Consider the following 24,399-nt stretch of genomic DNA (forward strand, 5'->3'; position numbering starts at 1 on the left):
TCAAATAGAGGAAGAGTGTTTGCAGTATACAATTACAGCAGTATAATCACTGCAGTTTTACATACGGTAGCAATAGTGCTATAAGATAAAATCATTTCAATAGTCTTAAGCTTTTAGTATAATGATTACAATTATAATAAAAAATCAACAAGTAACAAAATGATACAAAAGGTGTCGACATTATGTGATTGCAAATGATTTGAGACACTAAAAAAGCGCTGTAATAAGAAAGTTTACGAGCTGTGTTTGCGTTCTTTGAATTCAAAATACGATCGTTATCTTCACTTAAGAAGGAAAACAAAAACCATAAAAGGACCGTGAAAAACTTTTTGGCACGAGATTCAAAATACGATTTTCACATTAATCAAGGGCCCATTTTCAAGGGGATGAAAGTTGGCTGGAAGTGAGCCATCGAAGTGAAGCTTTATTTTTATGGATTTGTTCAACGAAAGTATGCCTTTGCCTCCCTCCTGCTACCATACATCTCTTGCTGGACTTGACAAAGGAATGTGCCTTGAGACTTCACTAAAAAAATCCACTTTTTTGTTTAATAAATGGCTATTTTTAAGAGGACAGAAAGATAACATAAGTTATACAGCCATCCTCGTGAAAATGGGCCCCTTCAACTGTGCCGTGAGACCACAGCAGAGCTGTATTAAGAAAACCACTTTTTTTAACAAATGATTATTTTTACGAAGATGGGAGGTAGATATTTGTTCAACTTTCATCCTCGTAAAAACCGGCCCCAAGAACCACAAGCTCTTAAGCAAAATAAAAAAGAAGCAAATATCAGCTAATTGAAGGCTTATTAGAACGCCAAATTTGACTAAAATCAAATGCACTGAATGGTATATAACAGAAGAAAGTACTTAGGGGTTAAAAAAGAGAGCTTGCGTCCTCTCAGTCCCTGCTCTTTATGCTGAAGTTAAACTTTTCCTTTACTGAAAACATATTAGAATAAAATAAATATAGCCAGCCATTCGGCAAACATTATGTGATTGCTAATGTTTTGAGACACTTAAAGTCGAGATCGTCAAGTTTAAACATTGTATTTACTGTTTTTGGATTAACTTTCCCTTTAGTTAAAACATATTAGAATGCAATAAATGTATGCAGCCATTCGGTAAACACTGTGTGATTGCTAACTTTCTGAGAGAAACTAAAAAATACCCTATAGTTAGTCAGGTTTAGGCATTGTATTCACTGTTTTTGGTTTAATTTTTCCTTTACTGAAAACATATTAGATTGGAATAAACGTAGGCAGCCATTCGGTAAAGATTATGAGATTGCTAACTTTCTGAGAGACACTGAAAATACCCTGTAGTTAGTCAAGCTTAAGCATTGTATTCACTGTTTTTGGATTAATTTTTTCTTTACTGAAAAATATCAGAACTCAATAAATATAGCCAGCCATTCGGTAAACATTATGTGATTGCTAACGTTCTAAGACACTGAATATACCCTATAGTTAGTCAAGCTTAAGCATTGTATTTACGGTCTTTGGATTGATTTTTTCTTTACTGAAAATACATTAAAACTCAATAAATATAACCAGCCATTCGGTAAACATTATGTGATTGCTAACATTTCTAAGAAACTGAAAATTCCCTGCAGTTAGTCAAGTTTAAACCTTGTATTTACTGTTTTTGGATTAACTTTTCCTTTACTGAAAACATATTAGAAGGCAATAGACATTGGCAGCCATTCGGTAAACATTACGTGATTACTAACGTTCTGAGACACTGAAAATATCCTGTAGTTAGTCAAGTTTAAGCAAATTGTTTTGAGACCAACTTTTTCTTTACTGAGAAAATATTTAAAATTCAATAAATATAGCCAGCCGTTCGGTAAACTTGACATACTGAAAATGCCCTGTAGTTAGTCAAGTTTAAGTATTGTATTTGCTTTTTTGGATTAACTTTTCCTTTACTGAAAACATATTAGAATGCAATAAATATATCCAGCCATTCGGTAAACATTATGCTATTGTTAACGTTCTGAGATACGGAAAAATTTAAACTTGGATTTAAACTATCATTCTTATCATCATTTTAAAAAGAACAAGACAAAAAGATAAAAGTCTTGTAATTACAAGTAATTACAATGTACAAAAAAATGAACTTTTTTCAGAAAAGCACAAAACGCGCAAAAAATTATCATTGTGTTGATGTAAAACTGACATTATAATTGTAGTCACGACGAACTAAGTGAAAATTCTTAAACACGTAAAAAAATTACGAAAACATTTAAAATGAGACAAACAAACTAATTATAATGCTAGAGAAATAAATTGTGGAAAAAGTGGTAAATGTTAAGTCACCATTGTTTTCCTTGTCTAAAAGTGAAAAAACGATAAAAGACTCGTAGTAAAAATTTGGCAGGATATTTAAAATGAGATTTACATACTAATTTCAATACTAGGTAAGCTCTTTGTCATTAAAAAAGTGCAAAAAAATGTCAAACTCTTAAAACGAAACTATTTAAATAAAAATTTAACAAGTTTTTAAACGAACTATTATCAGTTGTTATAAAAATTATAAAGATGACAAAAATTATAAAAATTCTATTAAAATTATTATTAATTTTAAAATGTTTAAATTAAATTTTTTTAAATGAGCAGAAAATTGCTGAAATATCAAAATACAATTGACATAGTAATAGTAATAGAAGTGAATTTAATCATGAAAAATGGGCCTAGTTCAGAGCTGTATCCAGGATTTTTTTTAGGTGGGGTGGGGGGCAGGTACAAAAAAAATTCAGAGGGGGGGTACAAAAAACTTCAATTCAATACATTTTCATTACGTTAATATTCATTTTTGTTATGTTCTTTACGAGTCAGACAAATATTTTTCTTGGGGGGGGGGGACCCCCTACCCCCTAGATAGAGCCTTGGCCTGGATGTAAACTACGCGTCAAAAAACAAAATAAATCATTGAATATCTAAAAATAAACACAAAAAATACTTATAATCAACTTTTTTAATTCAAAAAAGGCAAACCAATGTCATAACCGCTGTCATAATAAAACTATTACAATCACGGTACTCGTAAGGAATTAGATATATTAGAGACTTAAATGCGTAAAAAATCACTTAAATATTTAAAATGAGGCAGACTAACTTTAATGCTAGAGAATCAAAAATTAAAACAGGTAAATGTTAGTAATTATTGTTTTCATTGCTTAAAAGGGAAAGAAAGATAATTTCAATTCCTGGCAATCCCTTTTTAAATTTGAAAAAAAACACCGCATTTTCACAACAACAGAACTGCAGCTCTTTAAAAATTAAATATGTAAAAATATTTTGAAAGTGCAAAAAAATTTGAAAATACTTTAAAGATAAGAAAAACTTGTTAAATTTGCAGTTTATAGCACAATTTTGCTCGGCTGGAAGTGAATATGTCGCTTAATACATTTTTTTTTCTTTTTTGCTTTTTCATATTTCAGTAAAAGCATCAGAGGAAAATCAAATTTGATCCCTTAAAGGACTAAAAGGGCTGAACAGCCCATAGTAACCAAAAGTTTTACAACATTTTTCTTTAAAAAAAAACTGTCTCGCGGGAAAAAATTGCTATTTGTAGCTGGTTCAAGAATGACAATTATTATTTTCTTTAGTATTAATAGTGAAGTTTTATTTTGAAAACAGATTTGCAGTAATCCATAAAAAGAGCTAGAAACGACTAAAAAATGACGTCAGTTGTGCTGTGATATTATTATCGAGGAGATTCAGGCTCTTTTTAAAATCTCCTACAAAGTTTTTTTTTTCAAATAGCATTTTACTATTAAGACTGATGAAAATAATATTTAACTTTCCTGAATGAGATGGAAATGGCAGCTTTTTCAAACTAGAGAGTTTTTCAGAAACATATTTCCAAAGTTTTGGTTACTATGGACTGTTTTAGATTTTGGGGCCCATTAAGGGATCAAAATGGAATTTACCCCAGAAACGATTGTTTAACTATGAAAGAGCATAAGAAAAGGTATCAAGTGACGCATTTACTTTTATCCTGTTTTCAAGAAGTACATGAAATCGCCCCCCCAGAGCTCACTTGCATTGCACCCCATTTTGTCCAGCCGTCAAGGCAGACACGAAGGCATACAGCACTGTCCTGTTATCTAAAGGAGGACACACCAAGAACTGAGCACTTGAGGAAGAGCTTCATCCGACGATGCACTTCTATCCGGAACGATCTTCCTGGGGAGGTTATTCCTGCAAATGCCTCTGCTGACTCCTTCAAAAGAAGGTTCAACAGACATTTAAAACCTCGAGGTCTCGGAACGAGGTAAAGAAATACCGGCATAATCATATACCGGTACTTGTTGACTCCTTCGAAAGAAGGTTCAACAAACATTTGGAACCTCGAGGTCTCGGAACGAGGTAAAGAAATACCGGCATATCATAGACCGGTACTTGCATGATATACAGCCGACCAGTCAAGTTGTTCATCCACTGACGCGTTGTAAAACCAGTTTTGTCCTTAGTTTCTTTCAGCTTGGCGTGAGACAAGACAAAGAGAAGTGACAGAATAGATGGGAAACGTATAGTTTGGGCTATATATTTGTACATTAGGGGGAGGGGTAAAGTATTTGGACAGTGTGAAGTTAGAAAACAATTTTTACTTCATAATACGCAGAATAATTGTACCTAACACATTAGGCATGAGACCCGCTATACTTTACCTCACCAATTTAATGTGCAAATATGCAGCCAAAATCTTTTCCTAAGTATTATATTTTTACCATAGCCTACTTAGGTATATTTCGTTAAGATTGAGTGTCAGAGAAACAGGTTCTACTTGGATGAAGGATATTAGGTCGGCGCTATATCATACAAGCACCCAGATACCTTTAAGTGCCTGGCGCCGTGAATATAGGAATAAAAAAAAATGTTAGCTCAATTATGTTTGAAAACTGCAATTTGCCAAAAACTATGAGATAGAGGCTCGTAGTAAAAACTTGCCATTCTATTTAAAATCAGATCTACACACTAATTGCAATACTTGGCAATTAACTTTTTTTTTTAATTTAGAAAGCACAAAAACATGTCACAGTATTAAAATGAAACTGTCACAATGTTAGTTGTAAAGAACCAAATATATAAAAAGTTTCAAGAGCAAAAAAAATTGAAAATACCTAAATTAAGATTGACAAACTAATTGTATTACTAGAGAACTGAATCATCAAAAAAGAAGGAGTTTCAACTTCGTGGCAAATCAACATTTCCCAAGTCATGCAAAAACCAATGACCATGAGCGGAAGGAGAGACATTTAATCTACATGACAATGTAGATTTGTTAGCCCATTACGTTGTGTACAATATAGATTTATTATGCTATTACGTTGTGTTTTTCATCAGTAAGCAGAACATCAGCATTCTGGTAAGCCGTTACGGGCAGTGGAATCAAATGTTGGGCGGGGTTTCCTTGGCATCCCGAAACTTTTAACCCCCCCCCCCTAGATTTGAAAAATGCCTCTTTCTGGTATTTTCATTGAAAATGGCTCTTTTATGGACTTTAATAGATTAAATCGAAAAACAACAAAACTGCCATTGCTTTCACAAAAGGAAATCATTCAAAAAATAAAATTTTATTTGAAAAAGCACCGTAACTCCTAATTGTGATAAATAAAACTCACAAAAAATTACCTATTAATTAAGGAGAAATTCCTCCGCTATGTATTACCTATAAATGTGAGAGAGATTCCTTTGATATGTACTTATCCCCTAATCAAATGCGCAGAGCCATACCTAACTTACAGACGGTAGTTTTATATATATAAAGTAAATAAATATTCTATTTCTATTTCTTATTTAATTTTCTATTCCAGAAATGACCTATAAATTAGAAAGGAATTCCTTCACTATTTATTTATCCACTAATCACACCTGACAGCTAATTTACAGAAGGTGGGAGGGGGGTGGCATGATTGAGACAATCAATTCGGTATTTGTGGACCTAAGACCCCGGGCATAGTTATCCGTACAATGTACAAACCTGAGGTCATGTTTGTCAGCAACTCTTTGATTTTCACACAGTTTTTTTTTTCAATTCAGATCCTCGACAAAAAATATTTCTTCATGCCAAAAGCTTCAAACCATTATTTTCACCAAGAGATCATCCACTTTGTAACACCTGGTTTCTGGTGCAGACACACTTGCAAACGCTCTTCATCCATCCGACCCAATTATAACTTAACCCGGATATCATTTTACCTCCCCATCGCAGCTCTACTCGCAAATTTCCTCATGAGCGATAATTCCCGAAAAAGTAGGGGAAAAGGTGACAATTTTTAATTTTTTACGAAGATGCCAAAAAGGAATATTTTTCGAAATCTAGAGGGACAGATTTTTCAATTTGTTTTAACGGCTATCAAAAATCTTTTTATCAAATCTGGGGGACAATTGCCGCCGCCCCCAAATCGGCACCCCTGAACTTTATCAATAATTTTACGCAAAAACACAACACACCAATATAAATATATTAGAAATACATAGTTCTTCTTCACACTACACTGTCAAATGTTTTTCTAGTAATTTTAAAACACGAAATTAGCGTCATTATAAGCCCGAAATTTTTTGTAAATTTACTAACAACATCAGATTTTCCTACAACCTTAGCTAAACAGACTTGCCATAAATTTGGTAAAAATAGTTGGCAAATATTTGTGACAGATCAATAAGACTCGTGTACATACACTATATTTAATTTCTTCTAATTTTCTCCTCCCCTGTTTAATCAATTTGTTCTACAATTATTTTTTCTTTTTAATTAGTAGCAACGTTTTCTTTTGACATTTACTTGTTGCTCTTTTTCTTTTTCAAATCAAAAACGTTCGGCTCTTACATCACTATAACCTATACTTTAATTAATTTAATTTTACTTTATTCCTTTAATTAATTTAACTCCTGTAAGTATTTTCACCGATGGCTAAGAAAAGAGTACTAGCAGTTCATCGGCATCCGCATTATCGACTTGATACAGCAACGTCAACTGGAGGCAGAGGGCATATGCCCCGAGATTTTCTGCTCCCACCCAGTAAAATTGAAAAATACCCTTTTCTGGGGTATTTTCCTTAAATGATGCTCTTTTTAGAATTTCGGTCGGAAAAAAAGTGGAAAAAACGACAAATTTGTTCCCTCTTATATTTTGAAAAATAGATTTTTACCCCTCCTCCCCTTACATTTTCATGAATGACGCCACGGACTTGATACTTTCACATGACGAATATTGACGAAGGATTAATCAACAATATTTTAAAAGTATCTTCTATATTAGGAAAGTTGATCACTATGTGGTCGATATTCTAATAATTCAGAAGCCTTTTTAAGCAAACACACTAACACCATTAACCTTTGACTTAATCTGCAGGAATAACTTTTTATAGTGGAATTTCTATTAAATAATGCTGTTATTATTGATGGGTTAGTGCTATGAAGACTTCATATATTGACTTACGGTATGGAATAAAAAAAAATGAAGTGATGAGTAGAAAATTATAACAATATATACTAAATAAATAATGTTAACGACAAACAAGTATGCATTTTAAGAAAGTACACTGTGAGGGGGGTCAGCTCTGAACAGGGCTCCCATTGAAATGCTGAATTGTCCCAACTTCTTGGGCACTTTTTATTCAAATCATTAAGCGAAATTTGCCTTTTTAATTGCCCCCCCCCACCGAAAAAAATAATCTTTAAAAAAATAACCTCCGAAGAATTTCGAAGGATTCTCAGCCAACGATATTTGAGTGACTGAGCGCAATATTTCAGTGCTACTATGAGCTTCCTTTTTTCTATCTCCGCTCTCCTCTATAAGGCAGTACAGCTTGTTCAGTGATGGATATTGTCTCATCCTCACAATATTCGAAGGCTCTTGTAGGTTTGACTGATACAGAATTAGTAGACACTTCCGTCACTGCAGCCCTCACGACATTTGAATAAACATCAGCGTGACGGATACAGCGTAGCTGCGCTCTCCCTTTTTGCTTCTTACTCAACTATCTTCCATGAGGCACTGAATAATATTTATATATTTGGAATATTGTATAAGGAAGTTCTTTGAAGTCGCCCGATTGGTGAGCTGCAGTATGATTCTGCCCCTCTTATCATTTGAACGACGAAAGTCAGTTTGTTGACAGTGCCGCTTTGGCCTTCTTTTCCTTTCCATCCTCGCTTTGTCTAATAGGGCATTCAATAACTTAAATCTTTTATATGCAAAGGTCTTAGTAGTAGCCTGATGGACCAGCTATAACAGGAATTGACCCCACATTATTTGAATGACTGAAAACGATTTTTCTCCCCACTGCTATGGGCTTCTTTTCTTTTCCATCTCGGCTTTCCTCTTTAAAGCATCGAGTTATTTAAATACTTTGCAGATAGTTCCTTATTTTCTGGCCAAACTCTAGAGCAAATTCAGTTACTGACCTATATATATATTATCTTATCTTATATATATTTTATCTCTTATATATATTATCTTAGAGTTAAGATAATGACAGGATGGGATAGACGAAGAGAGGGTGCAGTATGACCTATAAATTAGAAAGAACTTCTTTCGCTACTTATTCATACATTAATCACACCTACATAAATAAGACACCTAATTTACAGAAGGTGGGTGGGGGGGAGAGGGCATGATTGAGACAATAATTTCGGTATTTGTAGCTCTAAGACCCTAGGCATAATTATCCGTACTATGTACAAACCTGAGGTCATGTTTATCAGCTATTCTTTGATTTTCACACAGTTTTATCAATTCAGCAATGAAATTCCACCGGGTATATGGTAGTCAGGGACGTACCCAGGATTTTTCGAGGGAGGGGGTTCAAAATTATTTTTCCAGGGGGGGTACAAAAACTTCAAAGAAAGCATCAAAAATTGGTTATATTCATTTTTGTTACGTTTTTTACAAATCGGACAAACATTTCAAGGGGGTTCTAACCCCCAAACCCCCTCTGGATACGACTTTGATGGTAGCATTAGTGCTAGAAGATATAATCTATTCTATACAAAAAAGACGCATATAGCCAGACTAGCTAAATCTTTTCTGTATAACAAGACTCGTACTGAGTTTCTACACGTTTTCTATACAGTCCTTATTCAATATTCTTCCATAAGATAGTGAATAATAGCATTTTTGTTTGAATTTTCTAGGGGAATTCTTGAGGTACCTGACTGACGAGCCGCAGCATGACTCTCTAGTCCTGACAGGACCAAGCGCAATTTCTTAGCCCTGCTATGAACTTCTTTTTCTTTCCATCTCTTTTAGGTTTTTTAAGTTGTTCTTTTAGTTCACGATTTTAGAAGTTCTTTTAAATTGCCTGGTTGAGGAGCTCCAGCATGACTTATATGACGGGTTCTAGCAGCAAATTATCTGTATGACTATACATTTTTTTTTTTTTTTAGTTTTTCTATGAGCTTCTTTTCCTTTCCACTTCAGTCATCTTTTATAAAGAACTAAATTATTTGTATCTTTCACAGTTAAAGTTTTTCAAGTCAACTTATTGACTGCACCCATGGCCATGTCCAGGATGTTTTTTCGGATTTTTCTTTCGGGGGGGGGGCGGGGGATTTACAAAAACTTATAAAAACGCATCAAAAATTGTTTATATTCATTCTTCTTACACTTTCGCGAGTTGGACAAACATTTCGGTGGGGGAGGGGGGGGGGTTAAAGCCCCCTGACCCCTGTATACGACCTTGACCGTGCCTATTTTGGAAAACAGTTGCAACAACGTTCAACCCTTCAAAAGGAGTACCAACTTGAACTTATTTGAATGAGTTTCTATCAGCGAATTTTTTACAGCATTACTACGTGTTTCTTTATTTCACTTTCTTCTATATTTTTAATATTAATATCTTCTTTTATAAGTCTTCCTCACCTTTTCCCTATAAGGTACTGGATGAAACTTATTACAGATTAAGATCTCATATGAGTTAGTAAATGAAAAGTAAATGACTAAGTGGCAAAAATGACGCACCAATAGTCACTGCCAAAAGTGTCACTCCCTTCTTACTGAATATGAGATATTATCAATTAAGAACTAATCATACTTTCAAAAACACTAAAATGTAGATTTATAAAATACAAACAGAGCATGATCATCAGATATTTCGAGGGGACGTCTACTTTCCACTACCTGATGTACATTCAAGAACGCCACGTGTCGCACAGGATCCACCACGCTTGGAACAGTTTTCGCCACGCTTGACTCAGTTTCCTCTACGTTTGGCAGTTTTAGCCACGCTTGGAACACTTCTGCCATGCTTAGCAAGCATCATCTGGTGTACGTGATTTCTGAAAGTGGGCGCCCCCTCGAGATATTTAACTTGAATTGCTACTTGGTACCTTGTTTATAACCGTTTAATCACAATGAACTTGAATAAATTATCCACCAAAATGGAACTGGAATGATAATTAGTAAGTAATAATTACTTAGAAGAGAATTAGTCAAGGTTGCCAAACGCCTTGTATGGTTAGATAAAAAGGAGTCTTTTCTCGCCGTAAAAGTGCCAAAAATTGAATTGCAAAAACAAAGCGAGAAGCTTTAAGTTTCTTCCTGCAACTTAAATAGCCTTGACTATAATTAAGTGCTTTCAGTTTTCATGGTTTTCTGCAACTAAGTAAAAAACGACGTTCAGCCCAATGTAACTGAAAATTTAAAAAGCTTTTGAAAAAGAACTGTCAAGTGAGAAAAATTGCCGTTTGAAGCTGAATCAGGAATGATAACTATAATTTCGATTAATCTTAACAGTAAAAGTTAGTTTATGAAAACTTCAGAAATAACCGAAAGCAAGGCCGTTATCCAGGGGGGATTAGAGGTTTGACCTCCCCCATGAAATGTTTTTTGACTCGTGAAAAGTAACAAAAATGCACATAAACAAATTTTTTATGCGTTTTTCGAGGTTTTTGCGTACCCCTCCCCCCCCCCCCCCGAAAAATCCATCGATAAAAATCCTGGATACGGCCCTGTTGAAAACCCTCAAAACTCATGTCAGACCGAAATGAAAACTACACCAATGAACTCGCCATTGTCGAAAACCTCATATAGAAAAGTTACAGCCCCTCCCCCCACCTTAAACAACAAGGAAATCACTCTTTTGCATGGGTAGCACTGAAGTATCCTCTTTTTTTTCTTTTTTAAGAAGAAGGCAATTCACTGTCTGGAAGAGAAACTTCCATAATATTGTTTTGAAAGTCAAAACTTTATTTATATACTGCAAGGGAAATTAAATTTTCCTGAAAAGATGAAATAACTATACAAATAGGAATGGCAACTAATAAAAACAGTGGCCATTTGTCCTAAAAAGTTTAGAGTGTCTTCAATCCTATAAAGTCAAAAAAAACTTTAAAAAATAGAAAGTTTAAGAATTCTTAAAACTGGTGTAGAACACCACGTTTAGCTAAAGAATGACAAAGCCCTCCAAAACAGATAAACAATACAAAAATGTGTGGAGAAATATCGAGATATTATCTTGTTTTTGATATTTCTTATGTATTTTTGATATTTCTTTGATATTTCTTAAGAGCAAAACACTTAAGAAGAAACACTGGAGCAAACCACTTCAGTTTAGTGTCAGCAGTTGGGTTTATTCGAAAGTCTTTGTGTTTTATTTTATACATATAGTTGGTATTTTATATACTAATAGTGTTGTATATAGATAATGTTAACATTATTGCTTATATTAAATATTTATATTATTATTAAATCATTATTACATTATTAATATAATTCATTTTAATAAATTATTTTATTGTATTATTATAATTTTGATAATAATAAAGTTACTATTATTAACCTGCCAGTTATTATCATATTAGGTTGTTATAATATAATTATTATGTTCATATCTTAATCATATATTTATTTTTTCACAATTTGTATGTTTTGTTTATGCCAAAGATTGGTCGTCTCAACAATACGACCAAGCTGGAGCAATATCTTTTTCTCAAAAAATTTCTCAGATAAAAAAAAAAATCTCACAGAATAATAAGAAATTTGACAGGAATCAACTGAACAGCAATTTAGTACCGTTAATTCTCGAAAACGTATGGGAGGGATGAAACTTGTCGTTTTTCGTTTTTTTTTCATGATTTTACCAAAAACAGATCTTTCCAATGAATCCCCCCCCCCCGAAAAAATAAGGTATTTTCTGAAAGCTACGGGTGGATCTTGGGAATGCATGCCCCCCTCCGACATTAATGTCGGTAAAAAGAGGCGGGCTATATAGTCAAACTAAAAGCTTACAACCATAACTTAAAAAGAAGAAGAAGAATTAGATAATTCAATTTTGCTTTCGTATCAGCTGCTGAAAGCGTTCCTATTATTGTCCACCAAAAATCTGTTATTTATAACAGGTTTTTGCTCGATGTGTCCGGAGACAAAACCAGATATCAGACTATTATTTGTTGTGGGAGGCCTTGAATAGATTAGGTTGGAGAAGGACCGTGCGTAGCTGTGTTGGCCTCAGGCGGCTTGGCGCTGCAGTGAGTTATTAGTAGTAGTAGTAGTTTTCTTCAAGGTGTGTAGAAATAATCCCATTAAATACTTCATTCAAAACTTCTAAACTTATTTGCTTCGATAATCATTTATGGTTACAGCCATTTATAAAATAGTTAAGCTTGCCTAAGCATCATTCCTTAAAATTTTTTGGCAATTTTGGAAAAGTCGACTAATTATCTTAAACGTGTATTAAAACGTTCTAGAAAACTTGATTCCATTATTTTTTTTTTGCTCACAGAATTGCGTCCATTTTATAAAGCATTAATTTACTTTACAATTACTTCTCTTTCTTCCATTTAAGTTTTGGCGATATTGAAAGTTAGCAAATTATTATAAAGGTCCATTGAAACGCTTTAGAAAGCCTAATCTTAATATTATTGAGCTTTACTATTTTCTTGGAACCGTGTTTATTTTGCAAATTATTAATTTAGAAAAAGAATACTTCAAAACAAATTGAATTTTGCGTAAAAAGAGGAGAAACTTCTCCAGAAATAAAATTTCAGTTCAGAATATTGTTTTTCAACAAAAGTAATTTTGGATCAAAATAAATAAACAAGTAATAAAATAAATAAAAATCAACAATTCGTTGACTGACTGAGATTGTTGATTAACGCTTGCTAACAATTGTTTAACGCCTAGCTGCAGCCCAATATATCTATGAGGATCAAAATCAAACTGATGATATTCCAATTGGATTTTGGCGCCAATTTGGTAGTGTTTTCGCAAAAAAATGAAATTACTTTTTAATAGTTCCACAAATTGAGCCAATAATGATGTATTCCATTGTTAATATTTTAAGAAAAACACCAAATTGTTAGAAGCATTGTAATTTTAAGGTTGGCGCCGACATTTCATCAGATAAGGTCTAATTCTAATTGCACAAGAAATTTAAATCAAACAGGTCACAGGGGGAGATTAAGGTTACCTCGGTTACGATCCATCTGACAGTTTAACGTCTAACGTAGGGACGTAAACAGGAGAGGGAAGGGCTTGAGGTCCTCCATAAAAATACTGAAATTTGTCAAATTTCTACGCGCTTTTTATTTAAATTATCAAATAAAACTTATACCATTCTCTTCTAAGGGAAACACTATAACAACAAAAGACCGGCACGGTACCGTTATTTCCCACGATCATTGCTCTTTCCAAATATAATGGTCCCTACCGTGAAAATCCCCCCCCTCAACTGGAGCTACATGCAGATCTAGGATATACACAACTACAAAAAAAACAATAATAATAAAATCCTTATTTTTAAATAATATGTTTATCCAACTGTTCTCTTTATTTCTCAATAATAATTAACTTCCACGTAGTGGAGGGGGGATAAAACAGTCACACAAATGACCATTTAATCTGGAAAGAAGATGGACTGAGAAAACAAATGACACTACTGTTTTGTTATAGCGTTTTCTTTAGAAGAGCCCATAGACAAGAATGTCCCCTGCCGAAAGCCTCATGTCCCCTCCAAAAATATCACGCATACGTGCCTTGTCTGTCGTGATGGATTTTACTTCTTACTCGTCGGTAACACTAATTAGCCACAGCTCTGCTAATTGTTAGCTTAAATTTAAGTCATAAATTACCTCAGCAATCATTCTAGGTTTTTATTCGAAGCTCTTTTATAAGCTATAAATTTGCATCAAGGTCAAGTTCGTCACCTACAAGTAATGATACATACATCTTTAATGCTCATGACATTGCAGAGTGGAATTGCACTTAATGAGGCAAAATGGCAAAAGTGACTTTTGGAAATAATTGAAATCTACAATATTGTCAACGAGTCATAAGGGCACAAATTTTTTAAGATGCAATTTATTAAAAAAAAAAAAAGAGAAGGCTTTTACAATTCCAGATGGGGCGAGTCTGCATTTGAGAGTAAAAAATAAATAAATAAAGGTTAATAAACTGAGAAGATACAGTTTAGTAATAAGGATTGCTGACGCACTGTACACTAAAATCCCCTTTATATAACAGTTTTACTTTAGAAAGTGGCTCAGCTATTTTACAGATATTGAACTTCTATTTTATGTCAGCTCTTGACAATCACTTTCTAATAAATATAACTTCAACGTTTTTTTCTTTATTCTTCAGAAATCAATATATATATATATATATATATATATATATATATATATATATATATATATATATATATATATATATATATATATATATATATATATGCCCCCTTACAATAAAAATGAGTGAAAAAAGCGGAGTACCAAATGAAAAAAAAAAATAAATAAATAAAAATATCTAAAACTGAAAATTAATTACAAATAGTCAAACCACATAGAGTTGAGTCAGCGGTGAATCGTATAGTTTGTTGAGATCACATATAAGCTATCCATTCTAGTATTAAAGAACTCTCCATCTCTCCATCTCCATCTCTGTGTTAAAGAACCTTAGTGTAAGTCCCAGCAATAATTTTGCGTATCGGTAATAAGTGCTTCACATCTGTCGACACTCAGTGAGGGACAAAACTTCCAAAAAAGGCGAAATGTCCGAGATTATGGGAGGGACCATGGCATTGAAATGTTTTGACATAATAAACCGACTGAGTGACCATTTGTATTTGACAGCTTTTCCATTCGCCGAGCGGATAGATCTAAAGACTGATTCAGTCAACACGCCTCTAGTTGACCTAAGCTTGTAACCGTAAGTGATTCCAAGGTATTTCAGAGACTGGAACTGCTGGATCCTGGCACCAGACTGGAACTGCTGGATCCTGATACCAGACTAGAGCTGCTGGATCCTGATACCAGACTGGAACTGGTGGATCCTGATACCAGACTGGAACTGCTGGATCTTGATACCAGACTGGAACTGCTGGATCCTGATACCAGACTGGAACTGCTGGATCCTGATACCAGACTGGAACTGCTGGTTTCTGATACCAGACTAGAACTGCTGGATCCTGATACCAGACTGAAACTGGTGGATCCTGATACCAGACTGGAACTGCTGGATCCTGATACCAGATTGGAACTGCTGGATCCTGATACCAGACTGGAACTGCTGGATCCTGATACCAGACTGGAACTGCTGGATCCCGATACCAGACTGGAACTGCTGGATCCTGATACCATACTGGAAAGGCTGGATCCTGATACCAGACTGGAACTGCTGGATCCTGATACCATCAAGGACTACATACACAAGGATCTACTGAATTTATCATAAGCGGTTAATCATCTCCGAGACTACAGGCAGACCCCAAAGCCGTGACAACTACAAGGAGACACATCAGGTCAATCATCATATTTTAGCTTTAGTTTGTACGAAGTACAATTTTGTGGCCTGCACACGGCTAGAATGAAATTCAGCTCAAATATAACTAAATTTCTCAATTTTGAGTCTCTGTCAAAGTTTGCAGCAAAGACAGTTGCCAAATTTAATTCTGAACTTTTAAAATTTAAACTCTGCAAAATTTAATTCTAAAATTGAAGAATATTTGCTAGCTGTTCTTCAGAGGAATTTTGAGACTAGTTTTGAGACTGTAAATCCATCACGGACTGTAGAGCCAAATTTTAAGACTGCTTATTCATTTAAGGGTCTGTATATTAAACAATAAACTTTTGAAAAATTGTGGTTCATTCCCACTGTCAAGTCAATAATTAAAGAAAATTTTAAATCGATTAAGTTCACCAAACATCCTGTTTTCTTACAATCCAGCTAGGGCAAAGGATATCCTTGGGATATCCTTGAATGCAGATGGGAAGTGGTCATAAGAAGAGATTTTGATAAAGTTGGGACTTCAGAAGTTAGTAAAGAGTTAGATCAAATCGGTTTGGGGAGGAGAAGGAACTTGCGCAGCTGTAGAGCATGCGCAAGAATTAGACATTTATGCATAAGATCAAGCAATTATTCAAGGAGTTTGCAGTCTTTTACCTGACCTGGGTCGCGTCAGGTTTACCTTGCCTTTCACCAGCGTCGTTACTTCTATCTGATTTAAGAGATACAATAGCTATATTTTAGTATAAAAAGGGGAGGAAGACGAGAAAAAAAAACAACACACCTTATTCGTCTGAATGGGAACATCGAAGTAATATCCGAGAGGTGAGCACGAACTGTAACGACCATTTTCAACCAATTAGGAAACTGAAGAGCATGCCGTGCCAAGAATGACGATATTGTGTCACCGGTATCTGGCCGATGGTATTCTGCCTCACACAAAGCATCGACGACTATTATGCAAGATCCAGGCTAAAAACATGAAACTATAAAGTTACGTTTAAGCAACAAAGTAGAACGATTAAAACATATATGAGAAAAATTTTATAGGATAATAATAATCATTATTATTATTAATTTCTTTCGTCTCACTTTTAATTGACTAAAACTGAGGGAAACAATCTGACAATGGTAAAGACCTTTAGCAATAATGGACAATTCTTTATATTAAGGAGAAATCTAGTAAGGAAAAAACATATTTACTGCTAAAAGACAAACAGGCAAATATCAGAAATTTTTTTACCTGTTCCCGAAAAATATTCCGTTCCCATTCAACCTTTTACATAATTAAATAAAAAAACAAGTTTTTTCAACTGAAAGTAAGGGGCGACATTAAAACTTAAAACGAACAGAAATTACTTCGTATACGAAAGGGGCTGCTTCCTCATCAACGCCCCGCTCTTTACGCTAAAGTTGACTCTTTCTCTCAACTCTTCTTTTTAAAACAGTAAAAAACTTTAGCGTAAAGAGCGGGGCGTTGATGAGGAAGCAGCCCCTTTCATATACGAAGTAATTTCTGTTCGTTTTAAGTTTTAATGTCGCTCCTTACTTTCAGTTGAAAAAACTTGTTTTTTTTAATTTAATTTCTGAACGTTTTTGAATCAATGCATGTTTTGATTTTGGCTCTCTGCAGAGAAATAATTAAAACGAAATTTGCATATTTTTTAATTTTTTTTTTCTAAATGGCTTTCTCATAATTTTGATCGAATCATTTTGAGAAAAAAAGAGCGGGGGAGGAAGCCTAGTTGCCCTCCAATTTTTTGGTTAATTAAAAAGGCAACTAGAACTTTTAATTTTTTACGAATCTTTTTATTAGTAAAAGATATACGTAACTTATAAACTAGCTTACGTAAAGAATTTTTTATTCTCATGTTTTTATTACACATATGAGAGAGTTCGCCCCCTCGTCAGTACCTCTCTCTTTACACTAAATCTTAAATTTTGTCCCAATTCATTAAGAATGACCCCTGAATCACAAAAGCCGTAGAATAAATAGTTGACATTACTAAAAATACTTTAGCGTAAAGAGCGAGGTATTAGAAGGAGGTGAGCCCCTCATATGGGTAATAATTTATGTTCGTGTTAAGTTTTAATGCTGCTCCTTACTTCCAGCTGAAATAAACTTTTTCATATTTATTTTTTCATTGTTTTTTTTTTAAATAATGCTAGTAAATCCTGCGCTCCCTTCATGGAAATTTTCTTCCCCCATGACAAATTCCTCGATGGAAAGTTCCCCAGTATATCCCCCTCTTCTCAACCCCTCCCCCAACCAAAAAACCCTCCTGAAAACACCTGTACACTTCCCAATAACCATTACTATATGTAAGCACTGGTCAAAGTTTGTAAATTGTAGCCCCTCCCACGGGGACTGTGGAGGAGTAAATCGTTTCCAAAGACATAGTTATAAGGTTTTTTGACTAAGCTGAATAAAATGGCTATCTCAAAATTTTGATCCGTTGACTTTGGGAAAATAATTAGCGTGGGAGGGGGCCTAGGTGCCCTCCAATTTTTTGGTCACTTAAAAAGGGCACGAAAACTTTTCATTTCCGTTAGAATGAGCCCTCTCGCAACATTCTAGGACAACTGGGTCGATACGATCACCCCTGGGAAAAAGAAAAAAGAAAAGGAAAAAAAACAAAAAAAAAAAAAAAACAAACAAATAAACACGCATCCCTGATCTGTCTTCTGGCAAAAAATACAAAATTCCACATTTTTGTAGATAGGAGCTTGAAACTTCTATAGTGGGGTTCTCTGATACGCTGAATCTGATGGTGTAATTTTCGTTAAGATTCTATTACTTTTAGGGGGTGTTTCCCCCTATTTTCTAAAAAAACACAAATTTTCTCAGGCCCGTAACTTTTGGTGCGTAAGACTAAACTTGATGAAACTTATATATTTAAGATCAGCATTAAAATACGGTTCTTTTGATGTAGTTATTGGTATCAAAAATCGATTTTTTAGAGTTTTGGTTTCTATTGAGCTGGGTCGCTCCTTACAACAGTTCGTTACCACGAACTGTTTGATAATAAATCACAAACTAATTTGCAAAATAATATTTAAAAAAACTACCCATTCATACTTATTTCAGGCACTTGAGTCATCAAAGTGGGAACCCTCTTAGAGACATCGGGGGAAGTGCATATGATTTTCTCCATCCTTTCTTTATTTATAAATAATTACCTTTATTGAATTTGACCCCAACTACGCAAAAAAGGGATAATACAAAATTTGAACACAAGTTGATAAGAGTAATCAAATCGAATCATTTATTGAAAACAAGATACGCTTTCATATTCATAGTCAAAACGAAAATCTTACTCAACGCTTCGCTCTTTACGCTAAAGTTCTTTAATATTTTAAAAAGTAGAGTTGTGACAAAGAGTCAAACTTTAGTGGCGTTGTGGAGGGGACAACCCCTTTTATATACGGAATAATTTCTGTTCGTTTTAAGTTTCAATGTCACTCCTTACTTGCAGTTAAAAAAAACTTGTTTTTTTATTATTTAAATTTAATTTTTTTTTTAAACTTAAAAAAAGTTTTTAAAGTCCTCTTGCAAGGATTTACAATAGTGTCATGCCACAAATTCTGTATTTAGTACCGTTTTACCCTATATTTAGTGAATCTGACCATCTTAGGATGAAGCGCGTTTTCTTCAAATTTGCAACTCAAACCCGCAACTCCTATTTGATGAAAAAATATAGCTTATCTGACCCGTGTGCTAAGTTAGCTGAGTTGAGTGTACACATGTGCAACAAGCAAACTGACCATGCTGTGGCAAATGGCAAGTGTGGCAAAATGTTGTTTTCTGACGTGGAATTATTTTTGTTTGTATTTTAGTATGTAACACGATATGTTGTTTCTTTCATTTTTTTCATTGTACTCCATCACTTCATTATTTGGATGATGGGTAATAAATAAGAACATACATACATAAAATAATAAAAAAATTTGGTCAAAACAAGAAAAATTTATCAACGACCACAAAAGATATCAAAATGCACTAACTACAAATCAAACAGTTCGTTGTAACGGACTGTAGTAAGGAGCGACCCGGCTCAATAGTAACCAAAATTCTAAAAATTGAATTTTGATACAAATAGCTACATCAAAATAATCGCATTTTAATGCTGATTTTAAACATATAAGTTTCATCCAGTTTAGTCGTACCCGTCAAAAGTTACGAGCCTGAGAAAATTTGCCTTATTTTAGAAAATAGGGGGAAACACCCCCTAAAAGTCGTTGAATCTTAACGAAAATCACACCATCAGATTCAGCGTATCAGAGAACTCTATTGTAGAAGTTTCAAGCTCCTATCCACAAAATTGTGGAATGTTGTATTTTTTGCCAGAAGGCAGATCACGGATGCGTGTTTGTTTGTTTTTTTTTTCCCAGGGGTGATCGTATCGACTCAGTGGTCCTAGAATCTTGCAAGAGGGCTCATTCTAACGGAAATGAAAAGTTCTATGCCCTTTTTAAGCAACCGAAAAAATTGGAGGTCTTCTAGGCCCCCTCCAACGCTGATTGTTTTCCCAAAGTCAACGGATCAAAATTCTGAGATAGCCATTTTATTCAGCGTAGTCGACAAACCTTATAACTATGTCTTTGGGGACGGCTTACTCCCCCACAGTCCCCGTGGGAGGGGCCACAAGTTACAAACTTTGACCAGTGCTTACATATGGTAATGCTTATTGGGAAGTGTACAGACGTTTTCAGGGTGATTTTTTGGTTGGGGGAGGGGTTGAAAAGAGGGGGATATGTTGGGGAACTTTCCATCGAGGAATTTATCATAGGAGAAGAAAATTTCCATGAAGGGAGCGCAGGATTTTCTAGCATTATTAAAAAAAAACAATGAAAAAAATAAATATGAGAAGTTTTTTCAACTGGAAATAAGGAGCAGAATTAAAACTTAAAACGAACAGAAATTATTACGCATATGAGGGGCTCACCTCCTCCTAATACCTCGCTCTTTACGCTAAAGTATTTTTAGTGATTTCAACTGTTTATTCTACGGCTTTTGTGATTCAGGGGGCATTCTTAATGAATTGGAACAAAACTTAATCTTTAGTGTAAAGACCGAGGTACTGACGAGGGGTGAACCCCTCATATATGTAATAAAAAGATGAGATTACAAAAGTTCGTTACGTAAGCTAATTTATAAGTTACGATAATCTTTTACTAATAAAAACATTCGTAAAAAATTTAAAGTTCTAGTTGCCTTTTTATAACTTCTAAGACCACATTGCCTTTCCATGACGAAAGTAAAACAGTTCAAAATAGGGATGATACCTTTTTATTGACAGTGAACAGATATAAAATTATTTAACTGGATATTTCGAACACATATACAGTGTTCATCATCAGCAGTGAAACTCATCAGCAGTTTTACTGCAGATGATGAACACTGTATATGTGTTCGAAATATCCAGTTAAATAATTTTATGTCTATTCACTGTCAACAAAAAGGTATCATCCCTATTTTGAACTGTTTTACTTTCGTTGCCTTTTTAAGTAACCAAAAAATCGCAGGGCAACTAGGCTTCCTCCACCGTTCCTTTTTTGTCAAAATCATTCGATCAAAACAATGAGAAAGCCATTTAGCCAAAAAAAATAAACTTGCAAATTTTGAGTTAATTATTCCTCTGCGGAGAGCCAAAATCAAAACATTCATTGATTCAAAAACGTTCAGAAATTAAATTAAAAAAAAACAAGTGTTTTTTAGCTGAAAGTAAGGAGCGACATTAAAACTTAGAACGAACAGAAATTACTCCGTACATGAAAAGGGCTTTTCCTCCTCAACGCCTCGCTCTTTACGCTAAAGTTTGACTCGTTCTCTTAGCGTATAGAGCGGGGCGTTGAGGAGGAAAAGCCCCTTTCATATACGGAGTAATTTCTGTTCGTTTTAAGTTTTAATGTCGCTCCTTACTTTCAGCTAAAAAAACTTGTTTTTTTTTTTTTTTTATTTAATTGCTAAAAGCACGAACAGAACTCAGCTCAAAGAGTAAGGCATCGGTAAACTTCCATAGATGATGTGTATTGATCCTTTCACTACATAAGGCCAATGCTATATTGGTTATTTGAAAAGCTAATGATAAAAGTAGCTAAGAATACACACAAATAAAGAAAAAAAAGAAGGTGTCCCTACATGAAAGACGAGGAGAATAAATCAGAAACTTTCAGATAAGCTATTTGAGGCTATTCAATTGAGTCTATATTGTTTACGCTGAAGTTTGACTTTTGTAACAGTTCTGTAAGAACACCTCCTGAAAAACAAGAGACGTTTAGTTGGAAAAAGAATTTTTTTATAGTTCTAAAGAACGTTAGTGTAAAGAGTAAGAGATTGAGGAGGGGAGCAGCCTCCTCATTAACGGAATATTTCTGTTAGTTTTAAGTTTTAATGTTGCTCCTTACTTTCAGTCGAAAATACTTATTTTTTCTTTTAAATATAATAATAAATGATCTGGAATTCTGGTCCTTATGTGATGAGAAATTCTGGTCGTAGAGTACAACGCTGTCCTATTTTGTATCTCAATTATGTTGTCCACGTTATCTAGAGATGTCCAGAGACGTCCAGAATTGTCCAGATATGTACAACTATAAAATATCGAACTCGATAATTAAGGCTTTAACTCAAGTTAAACTTCACTTAAACTTTGGGTTAAACTTAAACGTCATACTTTCATGTATGAAGCATTTGACATTTAACGAGGGGGGCTCGTCACCTCGTCAATACCTCACTCTTTACACTAGAGTTCGAATTTCGTTCCGATTCTTCAAGAATAACCACTGAATCGCAAAGGCCGTTTAATTAGAATAAATAGCTCTTTTGAAAGAACTAAAAAAGCTTTAGCGTAAACAGTAAGGTATTGAAAAGGAGGCGAAACCCCTCATATACCAAATAATTTCTGTTCGTTTTAAGTTTTAATGTTGCTCCTTACTTTCAGTTGAAGAAACTTGATTTTTTATTTAATTTCTGATCGTTTTTAAATAATGCTGGGAAATCCGACACCCCTTCATGGAAAATCCTCTTCCCCCATGAAAAATTCCTCCATGGAAAGATCCACCCGCGCAACCCTCTCCCCCCAACCCCTGACCCACCAGAAAAATTCCTCCCTGAAAAAGTCTGTATACTTCCCAATAACAAATAATATATGTACACAAAGGGCAAAGTTCATAACTTGTAGCCCTTCGCCACAGGACAGTGGGGAATTAAGTCGTCCTCCAAAGACATGGTTATTAGATTTTTTTACTATGCTGAACAAAATGGCCATCTCAAAATTTTTATACGGTGACTTTGGGAACAAATGAGCGTTGGACAAAATTTGAAAATGATCTCAGAATTTTGATCCAGTGACATTGGGACAAAATGAGCGTTTTCTTCCCCCATGAAAAATTCCTCCATGGAAAGATCCACTCGTGCAACCCTCTCCCCCAACCCCCAACCCACCAGAAAAAATCTTCCCTGAAAAAGTCTGTATACTTCCAAATAACCAATAATATATGTAAACAAAGGGCAAAGTTCATAACTTGCAGCCCTCCCCCCTCCCCCGGACTGTGGGGAGTTAAGTCGTCCTCAAAGACATAGTTATTAGATTTTTTGACTATGCTGAACAAAATGGCCACCTCAAAATTTTGATCCGGTGACTTTGGGAACAAATGAGCGTTGGACAAATTTGAAAATGATCTCAAAATTTTGATCCAGTGACTTTGGGACAAAATGACCGATGGACGGGGGCCTAGTTGCCTTCCGGTTTTTTTGTTCACTTAAAAAGGGCACTAGAACTTTTAATTTCCATTCGAATGATCCCTTTCACAACATTCTAGGACTACTGGGTTAATACGATCACCCCTGGGAAAAAACTAATAAACACGCATCAGTGATCTTTCTTCTGGCAAAAATACAAAATTCCACATTTTTACAGATAGGAGCTCGAAACCTCTACAAGAGGGTTCTCCGATACGCTGAATCTGTTGGTGTGATTTTCAATAAGATTTTATGACTTATAAGGGTTATTACTTCCTGTTTTCGAAAATGAGGCAAATGTTCTTAGGCTCATAAATTTTGATGAGCAGGACTAAACTTGATGAAACTTGTATACTTAAAATAAATATTAAAAACCAATTCTTTTGATGTATCTAATAGTATCAAAATTCCGTTTTTTAGAGTTTCGGTTACTGTTGAGCCGTGTCGCTCCTTACTTACAGTTCGTTATCGAACTATTTGAAAAAACGCCAGAAAGTATCAAACTTCATCTACATAGTGATCTACAAGGTGAGTATTTTTTTTAATCGGAGAGGGGAATAGGGGTTGACGACGGAAAAAGAATTTTAACTACAGGTCCTCACTTAAATTATGCCTTCGGCATCCGAGTTGGTGTTCCTTTGGATCTTAGCTGAGGATAAGAAGAGTCGAAGGTCATGTCCAGGGGGTATGGAGTTTTAACCCCTCCCCCACGGGAACTTTTTTCCGATTCGTAGAAACGTAATAAAAATGCATATAAACAAATTTGCGTTGCGTTTTTTAAAGCTTTTTTTAACCTCATCTACATTACACTTTAACTATATATTGCATCATTTATAAGGCATCAATGATACGGCATCAATCATAAGGCATCAATCATCAATCATACTTCCGTATGATTGTTAATACAGACCAACAGAGTAAATT

General features: G+C 34.5%; 1 protein-coding gene across 4 annotated transcripts in view; it reads right to left on the reverse strand.

Moving 5' to 3' along the window:
• LOC136041733 (protein TANC2-like) overlaps positions 1 to 24,399 on the reverse strand; it is a 281,477-nt gene that overhangs the window by 55,090 nt on the left and 201,988 nt on the right. For all 4 annotated transcript variants that reach the window (XM_065726482.1, XM_065726481.1, XM_065726480.1 and 1 more), the window contains one exon: positions 16,519 to 16,706. In XM_065726482.1, coding sequence (XP_065582554.1) covers positions 16,519 to 16,706 — 188 coding nt within the window. The remainder of the gene's footprint in view (positions 1 to 16,518; positions 16,707 to 24,399) is intronic.

The sequence above is a fragment of the Artemia franciscana genome, unplaced genomic scaffold (assembly GCF_032884065.1).
Source record: "Artemia franciscana unplaced genomic scaffold, ASM3288406v1 PGA_scaffold_36, whole genome shotgun sequence".
Classification (NCBI taxonomy): Eukaryota; Metazoa; Arthropoda; class Branchiopoda; order Anostraca; family Artemiidae; genus Artemia; species Artemia franciscana.